We start from the raw sequence: 15694 nt of genomic DNA, 5'->3' as shown, positions 1-15694 counted from the left end.
TCAGCCAATTAAAAACACACCTAACTGTTCTGTTGTCTGAATTCTCCATCTTTTCCACAAGAATAACACAAAAGACTTGATCAAATGTTTTATTAAGATCCAGGCAAACTCCATCTATTGTATTTCCCTTTGAATTATCAATGGAGTAAACCTATCAAAAACAAGAAATGAGGTTAGTTTGGCATGGTCGGTTCTTAATGAAGCTATGTCAAAGGACAGATCCTGAAGCATGGACAGAGTTGAGATGTAGTACTGGTGCCAGAAATCTCTACATAGTTTGACTCAGAGACCCAGATTAAAAGTCAGGAGATACAAAGTCAACTCTGGAATCTGGTTAATTCTTCTCTCTAGGTTTCGGTTTCCTCTTCTGTAAACCAAGGAGATTGGATATGATGGTCTTCAAGGTCATTCCCAGCTTTAATGATCTATGACTCTGGATCAATCAGTTACAAAAAAATAGAGAAACTCAGGAACACCCCTTCCCCAAGAATAATCCCCAAAGCTGAGTCGCCTCTGAAAAGTCAATACTCACTGGGTCCTGTGGGAAGAAAATATCCAGCTAAATAGGATGATCCAATTCAGATAAGACAACCAATCCAGTAGTAACACACAACAGAGAGGTTTCAGGATTTTATATTTATTGAGTGTCAACACTGTGCTTGGTGATCAGGGGAAGACAAGCACAAGGGTTTACTTGATTGGCTCCTATTCCATTTTTCACTCTGTGTCCTTATTTCATATCAGCCTGCCAGGGTTAGTTTGCAGGCCCAGCTCTCTAGCTGCCAGCTGCTTGAAGTGACAGATATCAAAGTTATGGACACATTAATTCTTGAAAGACTGAATCAGGACGCCTGGAAGTGAAGATAAGCATCCAAACTTTCTAGCTAGGAATTTCAATATTCTTCCACAGGAAGATAAGGGAAATAATTGTTCACTGGGCAGCCCTGGTGAATGAGGCAGCAAAGTCCAATTCTGAATAAAGACATCAGACTTAGTTGGCTGGTGGTGGTATTGCCACCTGCTGGCTGGAACCCAAATGACAACAAAATAAAATCATGGATCTACCTTTTGTTGGCAAAAATTAGGAAGTAGGAGCCTTGATCTAAAATTGCAAGCAACTTCAGGGGCTATTTAGTCCAAATGGACCTTTTTATGCTATTTTATTTTCTTGTCCAATTACATGCAAAGATAGTTGTCAACATTCATTCTTTGGCAAGTTTTTGAGTTCCATATTTTTCTATCACCCTCCCTTTCCTGGCCCCTCTGCCCCACATGTACAATTGTGTTTAACATATTTACATATTAACTCAAATTGACCTTCTTAACAAATGGGAAAACCAAAGCCCAGAGATTCAAAGAAGCAAAAGTAAATAATAATTAATAATCATAAGCTAGCATTTATAATAGCTCTTTAAGGTTTGCAAAGCACTTTACAAATATCTCATTTTATCATCAAAACAAAATAGTCGGGTAGCTAGGTGGCCTAGGGGATAGAGCCCTGGCCCTGGAGTCAGGACCTGAGTTCAAATCTGACCTCAGACACTTAATAATTGCCTAGCTGTGTGACCTTGGGCAAGTCACTTAACCCCATTGCCTTGCAAAAAACAAAAACAATAATAAATTACCATCACACAGAGTGCTGCAAGATGGCATTGAAAAGAAAAGTCAGCTTTCTGACTCAGGCCTTTTTGAACATGCCAAGTCTTCCCAACACATAACCAACAGGAAAAAACCTCCTCCCAACTAGAACAGTTATAAAATGTCTACACACTCTCCACCTTCCTCTAAGGCTCTTCCCATATACATCTTTGTGACTGGACTGGGTTGTCTGAGGCAGCTTCCTAGTATCCTCCACATGGAGATCATCTGAGGAATTCTATCCCTCATGGACTAGTCCCCCATAACACTATAATCTTCAGGGCCACCCACCTGAGGCAGCTAGAGCACAGGTTCTGGAGTCAGGAAAACTTGAGTTCGAATCCAATCTCAGATACTGAGAGACCCTTGAACAAATCACTTTACCCATCTGCCTCAATTTCTTCATCAGTAAAATTGAGATAATAAAGCACCAACCTCCCAAGGTTGTGTGAAGATCAAATGAAAATGCTACATAAATGTTAGCTTTCATTACCACCCCTAAAATGCAATCAGTACTGTTGATTCTACTTCTTACGAGACCTAAACCCTTCTTCGCTTTCAACACTTTCATCATTAATCCAAGGTCTTATCACTACTCATCTGTATTAATAAAATAGATTCCTTTTTATCATTTTGTTTTTGTTTTGAATTTTTAAAATACTTTGTCTTTCATTACATTTCTTTTGACTATTTATGCCATTTAAATATTTTCCTTTTCCTAGCTGATTTTTCTACTGTCAGGCCTTTCCCCTTTCTAATCCAGTAGCCATAATCCTCCCAAGTTGCAGACCTGCCCATATCTTTTCTAATTGACAATTTTCTGGAGTTTGTTACTGAATCTTGAATAAAATAATTCCTATGCTGACGGTGAAGAATGTTGATAGTCTAGCTCCAACCTACCTTTCCAGTCAATTTTCACATTGCTCCCTTTCCCCTTCTGTATAACATCCCACACCTGTTATCACCTACCAGCATCTATCTACACCAAGCTCCACCCTAGGTCTACCTTTCTTCAAAAATCAGGTCAGGTGATTATTCCCTTTTTTTCAATCTTCCAGGATCCCTCTGGCAGATAGTTTTGTTTTCCTTCTCAATTAAGTAAACTGACATTAATTAAGCACCTACAGTGGCAAGTACTATGCTAAGCTGCTGAGATACAAAGAAAGGCAAAAAAAGAGTCCCTGCCTGGAAGGAGCTCACAATCCAAGGGAAGAAAGAACATGTAAACAATTATTCTTTAAAATAAATTTATTTTTCTGATCCGTACAAAGGTAGTTTTCAGCATTCTTTTTTTATAAGGTTCGGAGATCCACATTTTTCTCTTTCTTTCCCTTGCTCCCCCCCTCCTTTTGAAATTAAGTAATCTAATATGGGTTATAAATGTATAACTATGTTAAACATAACTCGTAACCAATTATGTACAAAACATAGACAATAAATTGTAGATAATCTAAAGAGAGGGAAGGCTCTATCTTTGAGGGGAAATTAGAAAAGGCTTCTTCCAGAAGGTTGGATTTTAGAGAGGATCTGTGTTACTTGTCTGAAATTGTGGCAGGCTCTAAAGACAAAGAAAAACCATCCAGCCCTCAAGAAGTTTGCATTTTTTTAAAGTTTTTTGTAAGGCAAACGGAGTTAAGTTGCTTGCCCAAGGCCACACAGCTAGGTAATTCTTAAGTGTCTTAGAGGTCAAATTTGAACTCAGGTCCTCCTGACTCCAGGGCCGGTGCTCTATCCACTGTGCCACCTAGCTGCCCCTTGAAGTTTGCATTTTAATGGGGGAAGACACATGAGTCAAATTATTAAGCATTTTATTAGCAAGGCACTGTGCTAATAAATAGCATAGAGGGTCAGGAAAAAGGCACAAAAATAAAAAATTCTCTGCCCTTAAAGTCTTACTTCCAAAGACCAAAATCACATAAATATGAGAAAACAGAATGGGGACCCAACTGAGATTTAACTAGTGGGGGTTCTGGTATTCCTGCTACAGAAATATCATGTGAATACAAGGTATATACAGAATAAATGGAAAATAACATCAGTGTGGGGAGGCAATGGCACCTAGGGAGACTAGAAAAGACCCCCTGAAAAAGGTGGGCTTGGGAATAAATAAGAGACACACAGAATAGATGAAAAGCAATAATAAAGGTGGAGGAAGCAGAATCTAAGAGGATTAGGAAAGGAAGGTCTCAGGCAGAAGGTGGTGCTTGAGTAGTCCTGAGCAAGACTGGGGACATGGGGGATAGCCAGAAATACAGGGGCAAGGAGACAAAGGATGGACTTTCGTGTCTGAGGATGGGTGAGAAAAGGTCAGTCAGTAGAGGGACATCCCAGAGTGCACGCAGAAGGGGATGAAACATAAGAAGATTAAGAAGACAACCCCATCTCCTTCAAGTTTAATTCTGAATGAGATGGCCCCCTTCATCTCTACATCCAATTCTATTTACTTTCAGGCAGCTTCTGTCATGTTCCCTGGGGCAGCTGGGTGGTATGGAGGATAGAGCACTGGCCTTGGAGCCAGGCCTGGAGTTCAAATCTAACCTCAGACACTTACTATGTGACCTTGGGCAAGTCACTGAAACCTGACTGCCTCACTTTCAGGGCCATCTGCAGTCGTCCTGATCCATATCTGACCACTGGGCCCAGATGGCTCTGGAGGAGAAAGTGAGGCTGATGACTTGGCACAACGCCTCCTCACTCAAATCCAATTCACCTCCTTGATCTCATGGTCTTCCTCAATAATATAGGACACACATCATCATCATCATCATCATCATGTTCTCCAAACCTCCAACTCCCTGGTTTTGTCCTGTAACCAAAGCAGCTAATAGATATTCTGATACAAAACAGGCATTTAATGTTTATTGAAATGGTCAGAGTAAGGTCTAGGCTCTTTCTAGACCTGGCTACTAACTCATTTTTAATGACTCTACAAAAACTCCCCTTCTCTAGGCTTTGTCTCTGAGCTTTATTTTCTCACCTGAAAAATTAGGAGTTGGACTAAAATGGTCCCCAAAGGGTCCCTTTCACCTCTAATATTTGAGAATTTATATTATTTTTCTAATATTCTAAGATTTATAAACATTTATATTATGCCTTGGACCTTGAAAAGATGTTTGTCAATTGAATCCCAATAGCTCACCAAATATGAGAAAAGTCAATTTCAATATATTTAAAAAAAAAGAAAAAGCTAATGTTTTTCTTTTAGGGAAGTTTTCATTTTTTTTTTTATGTTTTAACAACAACAAAAAGACAAATTGGCCAAATGAACTCACTTCTCACCTCATTTTTCCTAGGAGAAGCATTATCGCTTGTCATCTTCCTGCCCCCTCAGAAGAGAAAGGGAAGTGGGGGGGGGGTCTAAAACTTCCTCTCCTCTCCTAAGATTCCCAGTCTCTGTTGCTGGTGAGATGAGTCTGCCACAGGTCTGGTAGGTGGATCAAGTAGGGATTCAAATGACATCAGTTGTGTCAAACCTTGTCTAAAGAAAGCAGTAACAACCTGTCTCCAAGCCAATCCAGGTGCATTACATGCCATTTCTTAATAAATCAAACACTAGCTACTCAGAATATTCCACTGTTCTCCCACTTATGACAGTGATCTGACTAAGGTGGATTTAAAAAGACAGTTTTGATCGATTTCTCCCACACATTTTGACGCCTACATTTGGCCACAAAGATTTCTCCAAATGTGGTAAATCAGCATTTGCCCCAAGAAGGGCTAGGGGGAAGGAGAAAACCTATACACATGAGATTTGTGTTCAAATAAGGTTTATTTAAGGATATTCTGTACTGATGGAACCCTCAGATGCTTCTAAGACTGCCCCCAGTTTAGGGTAATTGTAGGCTGGTCCTTAAATCACTTTCCCAATTTCCTCTTTTATATCAATTACCATCTCTGATGTGTATTAGGGATCATCCCACACTTTCAGGATCCAGGATATCAATCAGTGGAAAGTCAAGGTTCTGTCTCTTACCTCTAATCCAGACTGAAGCTTCAGAAGTTAGAAACATTAACACAGATTGAGAGGGATGAGAGGCAAAGAATGAGGATGTTTCCTTTCGTTCCCTTTTCCACCCCCTCCTTCACACAGTCACATCCACCCAAGGTCTGCTCAGAAGGAGAATGTAAATAAGTGATTTTTTTATATGGTGCCAAGCCCTATTGAGTGGACCATCTGGATCCAGGTAGACACTTAGCTATTAACTTATAATTGGAGACACAGAGGAGACCTTCTCAGCTAGTTGTAGGAAGTAAAGCAAAAAAAACAAACCAGTCCCTTCAAAAGGTGCTAACTGAATTCTAAAAGCTCCCCTAATCAGAGTAAATTTTTCTGACAGGAAAAACTGAAGTTACTTCTTCTTTAAAGAGGCTTCTGGGGGTGGCTAGGTGGTGCAGTGGATAAAGCACTGGGCCCTGGAGTCAGGTGTACCTGGGTTCAAATGTGGCCTCAGACACTTAATAATTACCTAGCTGTGTGGCCTTGGGCAAGCCACTTAATTCCATTGCCTTGAAAAACCTTTAAAAAAAAAAGAGGCTTCTGACATACTTGGAAATAAAAAAAATTACTGAGCAGTGATCTCAGTTTAACAAATTTTATTAAGTGCCAGGCTCTGCATTATATGCTAAAGATAAAAGTGGTCCTTACTAACAGCTCACAGGTAGGGGGAGGAGAGGGATAACAACATATCCATGAAGTATATGTACTTGTAAATATATGTACCTGGAAAGAACATGAATAACTAGGGGAAGATCAAGAAAGCTTCAGGTAGGAGGTGGTCTTTCAAATGGGCTTTGAAAGAAAGTTTGGGATTTCATCAAATGAAGGTGAGGAGAGAGACCCCTCTAGACATGGGGAACCACTTGGGCAAAGGAAGGGAAGCAGGAGCTAGAAGATGCCACGAGTGGAGTAGGGACAGTAAGCCTGTTTGTCTGGAATAGAGAAGACACAAAGGAAAAGAAAATGAAATCCATCCAGTTGGGAGGGCTTTCAACAAGATGTCCTAAAAAAGGATAAAGATCGGTGCTGGATGGGGTGTGGGAAAACTGGGTCACCGATGTACTCTTGGTGGAGTTGCAAACTGATCCAACCATTCTGGAAAGTAATTTAGATCTATGCCCAAAGAGCAATAAAACTGATCTACCCTTTGATCCAGTAATATCACCATTAGATCTGTAATCTAAAGAGAGCAAAGAAAAAGGGAAAAGACTCACAAGTACAAAAATATTTATAGTAGTCGTTTCCTAGTGGCAAAGAATCAGAAACTAAGGGGCAGGGATCTGGAAGGGGCACTATTACATGGTCACATCTGTGTTTTAGGAACATCAATTTGGCAATAATGAGAGGTAGGGGAGGGATAGAGAAGACCCAAGATAGGGGCAGGATTGGGAAGTGAGTATGTTCTGAGATTATCCTCCATTTAAAGATGTGTCTTGGGTCTTGCTAACTGTATCCCCTATTATGATCATGAGCTCCTTTAGAGACAGGACTATTTCTGTGTTTAGCATGTTGTCTGGAACACAGCAGGTGCTTATTTATTTATTTATTGCAGGGCAATGGGGTTAAGTGGCTTGCCCAAGGCCATACAACTAGGTAATTGTTAATGTCTGAGGCCGGATTTGAACTCAGGTCCTCCTGACTCCAGGGCTCATGCTGTATCCATTACACCACCTAGCCACCCCAAACACAGCAGGTGCTTAACAAATTCTTGTTGCCTGCATGACTGGCTGAAAAACTGAAAATATCAGAAGAAAAATCAGGGTTGGCTATATGGATTTCAGACTTAACTGAAGAGAATCACTGAATTCAGGATCTTCTCCAGCTCTAAGATTCTGCGACATTAAAATGCCAAAGCAATAAAAATAGTAGCAAATATGGTGGGTTACGTATGCAGATAAATATGGACATATATACATACTCACATACATGTGGATCTATATGTAGACATGTGAATGTGCACACATGACTGAAACACACATTGACGTATATATATATGTATATATATATATATATATATATATATATATATATATATATATATATGGGATGGATGGGTGCATAGGTGCATGAAAAGATGTTTTATATATTTGTCTCCATTCGAATGTCTCCTAGAGGCATCTGGATGTCCCAGTGGATAAAGCCTCTGAATTATTAGCAGTTACCCTGGACAAGTCACTGAACGGTGATGCCTCAGTTTCCCTGACTGTAAAATGAAGAAAATAAAAGCTCCTACGCCAAAGAGCTAATGAAGATCAAATGAAATAAAATCTATAAATTGATTTGAAAACTTGAAAGCGCTATTTAGATGCTACTTATTATTATTATTATTAAATCCCACATTCGGCTTTGTTTTGGGGGGTTTTTTAGTTTTTTGCAAGGCAAATGGAGTTAAGCGGCTTGGCCAAGGACGCACAGGTAGGTCATTATTAAGCGTCTGAGGCCGCATTTGAACTCGGGTCCTCCGGGGCTCTAGCCACTGCGCCCCCCACACTTGACCTTGGGCTGGGTCGCTTCACTTCCCTTTTGCCTCAGTTTCCTCAAACGGCGGTGGATAATAATCGCCCCCCACCACCACAAGGCTGAAAGGAGGATTAAATGAGAAAATGGCTGGAAGGCGCTTAGAGAATCTCGAAGCGCTTCGGACGCGCGTTAAGCACGTCAACGCTTGGCGCCCAACATACCGCAAGCGCCGGTCGGGGCCGGCGGCCGTCCCCGCTCGCGGCTCCGACCTGAGGGTTCTGCTCCGGGGCGGGGCCGGGCCGCGCGGGCCTTGAAGGCCGGGTGGGGGTCGGGCCTTTCCTCCCAAGGCCGCGCGACCACCCGGGGCCACCCAGGGAGGAGGCCGGCCTAAGGCGCCCCCGAGGGCGTCAACCGGAAGTGCCCCGCCACCAGTGGCGTCACTTCCGCCGCTTCCCATCGGAAGCGATTGTGACCGCGGAGAGCTCGGCCAATCACGGCGCGGGAGCCGCGGGCCTGAGCCAATCACGAGGGGCGAAGGGGAGTAGAAGGCCGAGCCCAAGCGCGGGGCAGGGCCCAGATACACCAACACGGGGGCCAGTGAGACGGAGCGCGCCGGCGGGCCGGGCGGGGGGGCGGGGCTTCGCCCCGAGAGGCAGCCGAGGGAGCCAATAGCGGGAACCGCGGGGCGGGGCGGAGCCAATCCCGAGAAGCAGCGGGGCGGGCCGGGGCCAGTCTCGGCCTGCCCCGGGCCCCGGCCGGCTGCCCCCGACGCTCGGGCGGTGCAGGCGGCCATGCTGCAGCTGCGGGATTCGGTGGACTCGGCGGGCACGAGCCCCACGACGCTGGTGCCGACCCACGGGGGCGTGAACGTGGGCGTGACGGCGCCCACGGCGGGGGTCGGGGCCGGCGGCCGGACCCCGATGCGCCAGACGCTGTGGCCGCTCAACGTGCACGACCCCACGCGCCGCGCCCGCGTCAAGGAGTACTTCGTGTTCCGGGTGGGTGAGCGGGGTGGGGGAGGGGCCGGGCCGCAGCACCCCGCCCCGGGAGGCGCGGGACGGCGGCCCCGGATTTTCACTATTTTATCATCATCATTATCATCATCATCATTATTATTATTATTACTATTACTATTACTATTACTATTATTATTATTAGGTTTTTGCAAGGCAGTGGGGTTCAGGGGCTTGCCCAAGGCCACACAGCTAGGTCATGATGAAGCGTCTGAGGCCGGATTTGAACCCAGGGCCGGCGCTCCGCTCACTGCCCCACAATTTTATCTTTATAGATGAGGAAACTGAGGCAAAGACCATCCGGGCGCCAGGCCTGGGAGGCTGGGTTTACAGTGACGGCCCCCCCCCCGGTGGCCTTTGCCCCCCCCCTCCCCCACCCCTTCCTTCTGACACTTGCACCTTGGACTTGAGGTTGTATCCTAAGCCGAGAAACTCGTATTAATCCGGGGACTTGGTGTTTCCGAGCCGGCCTGCCCCCGGGGCCTGGGGCCTGGCCGCTGCTGGGCACCCGGGCCCGCAGTCATGGGCTCTGCTTGCTGGTAGGTGTGATTTTTTTTTGTTGTTGTTGAAGAAAAGAACTGGGAAACCACTTGACATGCTAAGTAAATGCTCACTCACCTATTCCGAATTCATGCATGTATATGTACGTGATACGTTCATGCTGTGAGGCAACCTTACATTTGTTAGCTATCGGTACAAAATTTAAAAAAAACATAAATGCTTGCTGACTGATAGACGTCTCAACGATCAAATGAAATAATGCATGGAAGTAGTTTTGCAAAGCTGTGTAAATAAAACGCTAGCTCCAGTCCCTTCTCAAGCTGTTTGTGCATTCCCTTCAGATTTGCTTATCTGCACTCCCAGTGAAGTGCCTGGCCTGTTTGTTTTGTCTCTGTAGGCCCAACCTACTTGGCACCTTGCCATTACACATAAATGCTTGGATTGGAGTCCTGGCTCTGCCACTTACTTTCTGTGTATGATGTGGAGCTAAATCAGCTTCTTCATCATCTGTCAAGTGAGGAGGGGGATGGTGAGGTTCCTTTCTGGGCTCTGGAGCCCATGGTTCCATTTTGCAGACAATGGCTCATCTGTTTTAATGTTTTAAAAAGAGGCATCTCCATCACCACCCTGTGAAGCAGGTAGTACAACGATCCTGACTTTTACAGAGGAGGAACCTGAGACTGCAGAATGTAGAGATTTGGCCAAGGCTAACAATACCAACCGGAATTTGAATTTAGGTCACCCATCAGCTCCCACACCTGGAATACAATCTTGATGTTTCTTCCTCCAGCTTGGCACATTTCTGGAGCAATGTTCCCACTTTGAGGGTAGCCTGGCAAAGTATCAAGGCCCTTACAAAATCTTTAGTTAGTGCCAAGGCACCAGAGCAATCTCTTACTCTCCCATTGTTGACTCCCAGACAAACTTGTAAAGAAGGCACCCATCTGCAGTGGTAGCAAGAATTCCATGAATTGACTTCCTAAAATGGTCTAAAATCACATGAATCTAGTGCCAAAAAAAGGCATCTATCTACTCCCATTTGGGGTTTGAGTAGCTGAAATCACAGTACTAGATGAGCAAGTCTCTGGATCCCCAAGCTCCATGTTCTTTGTTGTCAGCAGGCTGTTTTAAAAGTGAGGGAAAGTGGGGTGGCTAGGTGGTGCAGTGGATAGAACACCAGCCCTGGAGTCAGGAGTACCCAAGTTCAAATTTGACCTCAGACACTTAATAATTACCTAGCTGTGTGGCCTTGGGCAAGGCACTTAAATCCATTTGCCTTGCAAAAACCTTAAAAAAAAAAAGTGAGGGAAAGAGCAAAAATCACAGGTTTTTCAACATAGGCCCTAATTCTTGAATGACATGCCCCCTTTTGATACCATCATGTTTCTCCTTGGTCTTAGATTGAAATTTAGGACTGGGGTGTGAGGGGGAGGTATGGGCTAGAGGGATTATATTTACCTTGAGGGAAGGATGGGGATAGAGATGATGAAACATTAAACTTGATTGACAAATATGAGAAACATGATTCCAAACAGCTTATGAAACACCAATGAAACAATCCCACATGCACTGGATATCCTAGGGCATCTCTTATGTCTCAGCAAGGCATAACTGCTGTTTTCCTTTGTTTTGTTTAAGCCTGGCACCATCGAACAGGCTGTAGAAGAGATTCGTTTAGTTGTCCTACCCACAGAGGATGGAGAGGTGCAGGGCGTGTGGCTGCTAACTGAGTAAGTATGTCCTTGGGAAGGGGCACCCTCCTGAAGGTCAAGGGCTCAAGGGTACCTCCCATGGGGAAGGTGTCTCCACAGAAGGCAAGTGTAGGTGCCAGCAAGGAAAATGGGCATCGGAGGACAACTCAAGGCTTCTTTCCCACCTTTTTTTCATGTTATAAGGAGTGTCTTCTCTCTGCCAGCTTAGAAGCTGTCAAGTTGTGGGGAGCTTGTGTTAAAGACACTGGCCTCGGTGTCCCTCAGTCAGTCCCCCAGAGCTGTTGCCTACTACTCCCTGTGGAGGGAGCCTTTGTCACATTAGTAACAACCCTCTCTCCTGGAGGTGACAACTGGCCTTGCTGAGGTCACCTAACCTCAATTTCTTCATTTACTTGGTGGTCACTTTTACAACTTTTCAGGAAATTAGAAAAGACAGTTCTCTTTCTCTGCCTCACCAGGGTTGACCATTGGAATAATGAAAAGGAGCGGCTGGTTCTCATCACAGATCAATCCCTGCTGATCTGTAAATACGACTTCATTAATCTCCAGTGCCAGCAGGTGGTTAAAATATCATTAAATGCAATTGATACCATTTCTTATGGAGAGTTTGAGTTTCCTCCTAAATCACTGAATAAGTAAGTTCGATTCATGGCATGCAGTAGCACAGAATTAGAATTTAAAACAGGAAGGCCCTTGCAACAGAGCTTTACATACCTGGGGCAGGGGGGAGGGTGTCACCCCAAGTGTTGTGGTTTTTCTTAGTATTTTGATTATTACATTTTAATATCATTGGTTTCCTTGTAATTCTTTATATTTTATTTTATGCATGTACAATTATGATTGTAGGGGAGGGAATCCATAGGCTTTACCACCCCACCCAAGGATGCAGGACACACAAAAAAGTTAACCTTCAGACAAAAAAGATACCTCTGCTTTAGAAATAAATTAGTCCAACCCTCTGCTTTACACCACATCATCAGATAAATCTAACACTTTCTTCAGAAAGAATCAGGAAGCATCATTATCACTTGATCAAAAGTGCTTGAAGTTTTAAATGTATCTTTCTAAAAAAGGGTTTCATTATCTACAGATATTTAAATTTATGCCCTAAAATTTTTCCTTAGTATTTTTCCCCTGCTGAATCCTATTCAAAGTAAAAGGCAAGTTTGTGCAAATGGCTAGGTGCAGGAGTACTGTTTGCTCTCTGACAGCTTAATGTTGTTCTGGGAAGAAAACTAATTATGGAGATGTAAGCCAGATAAGTAATTACATGTGATGATAAGCCATGGTAGCTTTAGAGAAACTTTACTGTGTTAAGAGGCCTTTGGCCTGAAATTAAAAACTTTTGACTTTAGAAATGTCTGCCTTAGTAATAGTCACTTGAAAAATTAATTAGAACTAGTTACTTTTAAACCAACTAAGTACATTTAAAAGGATTATGAAATAAATTAGTTTTAGGGCTCTTAGTAAATTGATTTTAATGTACACTCCAGTATTTAATTTCTGCAATAGAATTTCTTTGGCTTTAGAAAAGAGTATTGCATTGTTTTATCAGTTAAATTTGAAAAAGTCACAGACCTTTCTCACTTTAATATCCTTTACAAACGATAGATTCTTGTGGTAAAATGTTTAATGGTATTCAACTTTCTTGGTCTAATGCTATCCCCTTAGGAATATTTTTTGCATTATAAAATATATGGAAGTTGTAGCTGCTTAAACATTAATCTGTTAGAGTTAAAATTTGACCAGAAAACTCTTGGAAAGCTAAGATCAGCCAATATTTGTGACTAAATTACCAATAGCACAACCAGAAAAAGAAATTAAAGGTACAAAAATGTCCATCAGACCTTGAGACAACACTTTGCACTGTATGGACTCAAGTAAATGATGCTAACAAGTGTCAAGACTTTAAGCTTAACCCAAGGCACTTAATTAGAATTTAAAAAGTACTTAAAGCAGCTGTCAATAAAGGCCATTAATCATTATTATTATTATTAGGAACAAGAATGAATTCCAGTTTATAAAAAGAAAGGGTGGGAGAGGGAAGAGTTCACTTAAAATATGGAACTTTTTTTTTCTGTCATAATCTTATGGTAAGCGAGATGTTCTTGTCTTACTGTGTGATATCTCTTCCAATTTCAGGCGAGAAGGTTTTGGGATTCGAATTCAGTGGGATAAGCAAAGCCGCCCCTCCTTCATAAACAGATGGAATCCCTGGTCCACAAATCTGCCTTATGCCACTTTTATAGAGCATCCAATGGCAGATGCTGATGAGAAGATTGCATCTCTTTGCCAAGTAAGAGGGGGAAACCATCTACTGTGCACCCGCACTTCTTGCCAGACTCTTGGAAAAGGGCCTTTAAGAAATGGAAATCATTTTCTTCTAGGCTAATGCTAGAAAAGGTACTGTTAACCCATACAACTGCATCCTGGAGCAGTTACACAGCTAAACTAAAGTTTAATTAAAATGTGGTGATCATGAGCAGAAACCAGAATTTATAGTTGATCACATTCCCCAGTGGAAGAGCTTGGAGGATGATTCCTGGACTCCCTCTGGCTGGGATCCATCCATTAGGCCTTTCCCTCATCAGATTTGTCTCCAGCTCATTTCCTTCCAACTCTTGGGAGTTAAGGTTTGTCTTTGATTTTGCCTGGACACTAACTAGCCTGTTTTCTTCTTTTTTTTTTAAAGTTGGAAAGCTTCAAGGCTCTCTTAATTCAAGCTGTCAAGAAAGCCCAGAAGGAATTCCCTTTACCAGGCCGAGCCAATGGTGTGTTGGTCTTGGAGCGTCCTCTACTCATCGAGACCTACGTGGGGCTCATGTCCTTCATCAATAATGAGGCCAAGCTAGGCTACTCTATGTCAAGAGGCAAAATCGGCTTCTAAACTACATTACACAATCTACTTGCTGTAAAAGTTGTCATTTGGGTGTTGTGACTGTAAAAGAGATCAGCTGCTAAAAGGTAGAAGGAGGACCCAGGGTATGCTTATAGGTAAAAGGATATGTAATGGTGATTCACCTCTAGGGTTTCCAATAGTAAAAAAAGAGTTACAGGCTTCAGATAATGGACATTTGACAACAATACAAGCTATACACAAAGGGCAAATTGAATCCAGTGGTCAGTTGTATTAGCTGGTATTTTGTTTTCTACTTCTAGTGTTTTTCTTGAGTGTGTGGATCGTGCTTCTTTTAACGTTTCCCAACACAGCCACTCTAGCATGTTCATAAAAAGGTCAGAGTGACTCCACTTAGAATGTAATGTGATGTTAATCCTGTACAAGGAGAGCTACCTGATGTTTAGTGCCTGTAGCCACAAATGTTTACACTTAAGTGTCAATTTTAATATTTTTTAAATGAAAAAACTTCATCTTTTTTTCCTTTTTAAGAAGCCAAATGCAAAAGTAGCCAACAGACTGGTCCACCTTAGCTGGACTGAATCTTTGCCTTTGTTAGCTACTGTTATGGGAGACAGTAGTTGTTTTGTAAATATAAGTTTGGTCTGAAGTCATACTTTTTCTAGAATGAATCTAAATTATGTTAATATTTATGCTACCTAATATAGGCCCAAAGATTTATTGGGGTGGGGGGATCACTTGAAGACAATTTAACTGATTTTATTAGACAGTCACCTTGATAATTCTTTGCACATGATTTTATTAACTTATGTGATAAGTTTTTTATTGCCACATGAGTATTTAAAAGGGAAGTGGTTCGCTTTGCTCTTCGAGTACTGCACTTTTTAAAGGCCTCCTGTTAGCCTAGCACGAAGCAACTTATATCTAAATATGGTTATTCATGTGTATAGTTGGTCAGAACACTGCATTCACTTTATCCAAGCTTTTGTGTCTGAATGTGAATAATATAGTTGGAAGATGATAGCCCTTTTACAAATATACATATCAAATAATTGCTAGACTTAGAAGATTAAGGATCTAGTCTGCCACAGAATACAACTTGTTCATAGGCTTTCTATGCTGTCTAACCAGCCTCTCAGTGTGTATGTATGTGTTTGAATACTTTGTTTTTTAACTCAGATTGAACAGTTAGCTTGTCAGAAGATTGGCATGTGTGTATTTGGAATGCAATACACTGCACCTATGTGTCTCGCTTTCTGTTTCTAATCTTGTAGTAAAGACAACTCCAACTTTACCTGTTTTGTCCCTTTTCTGACTTGGGGAAAGAATTGAAGTGATTCATTTTAAATAGATACAAACAGAAATTGCTGCCCTTGACCAAAAAAGTAATTTGGCAGTAATTTAAGACTTGTGTTTTAACAGAATGTCTATATGCTTCAAAACAACAAAAAAAGAAAAAAATCTAAACTACTTGATATTTTCCATTGCAGAGAGGGAAAACATACCAGCTCTGGCA

At 42.4% G+C, this 15694-nt stretch overlaps 1 protein-coding gene across 1 annotated transcript; it reads left to right on the top strand.

Moving 5' to 3' along the window:
* Nucleotides 1-8681: 8681 nt before the first annotated feature.
* Nucleotides 8682-15472, top strand: TPRG1L (tumor protein p63 regulated 1 like). Its single transcript, XM_074218661.1, has 5 exons — nucleotides 8682-9093; nucleotides 11248-11339; nucleotides 11780-11956; nucleotides 13464-13617; nucleotides 14014-15472. Exons 1-5 carry the CDS (start codon nucleotides 8887-8889, stop codon nucleotides 14206-14208), a joined length of 825 nt encoding a protein of 274 aa, XP_074074762.1. The 5' UTR covers nucleotides 8682-8886; the 3' UTR covers nucleotides 14209-15472.
* The last annotated feature ends 222 nt before the right edge of the window (nucleotides 15473-15694 follow it).

This window comes from Macrotis lagotis, chromosome 1 (genome assembly GCF_037893015.1).
Source record: "Macrotis lagotis isolate mMagLag1 chromosome 1, bilby.v1.9.chrom.fasta, whole genome shotgun sequence".
Classification (NCBI taxonomy): domain Eukaryota; kingdom Metazoa; phylum Chordata; class Mammalia; order Peramelemorphia; family Peramelidae; genus Macrotis; species Macrotis lagotis.
Note: the sequence above shows the minus strand (reverse complement) of the source record. Positions and strands in the feature narration are given on the sequence as shown.

What these genes read in the sequence shown, in the direction of transcription:
- TPRG1L (XM_074218661.1), top strand. Translation starts at nt 8,887, where the DNA reads ATGCTGCAGCTGCGGGATTCGGTGGACTCGGCGGGCACGAGCCCCACG. An exon ending in AGGAGTACTTCGTGTTCCGG is followed by an intron (nt 9,094 to 11,247) that starts GTGGGTGAGCGG and finishes GTTTTGTTTAAG; the next exon opens with CCTGGCACCATCGAACAGGC. An exon ending in AGATTGCATCTCTTTGCCAA is followed by an intron (nt 13,618 to 14,013) that starts GTAAGAGGGGGA and finishes TTTTTTTTAAAG; the next exon opens with TTGGAAAGCTTCAAGGCTCT.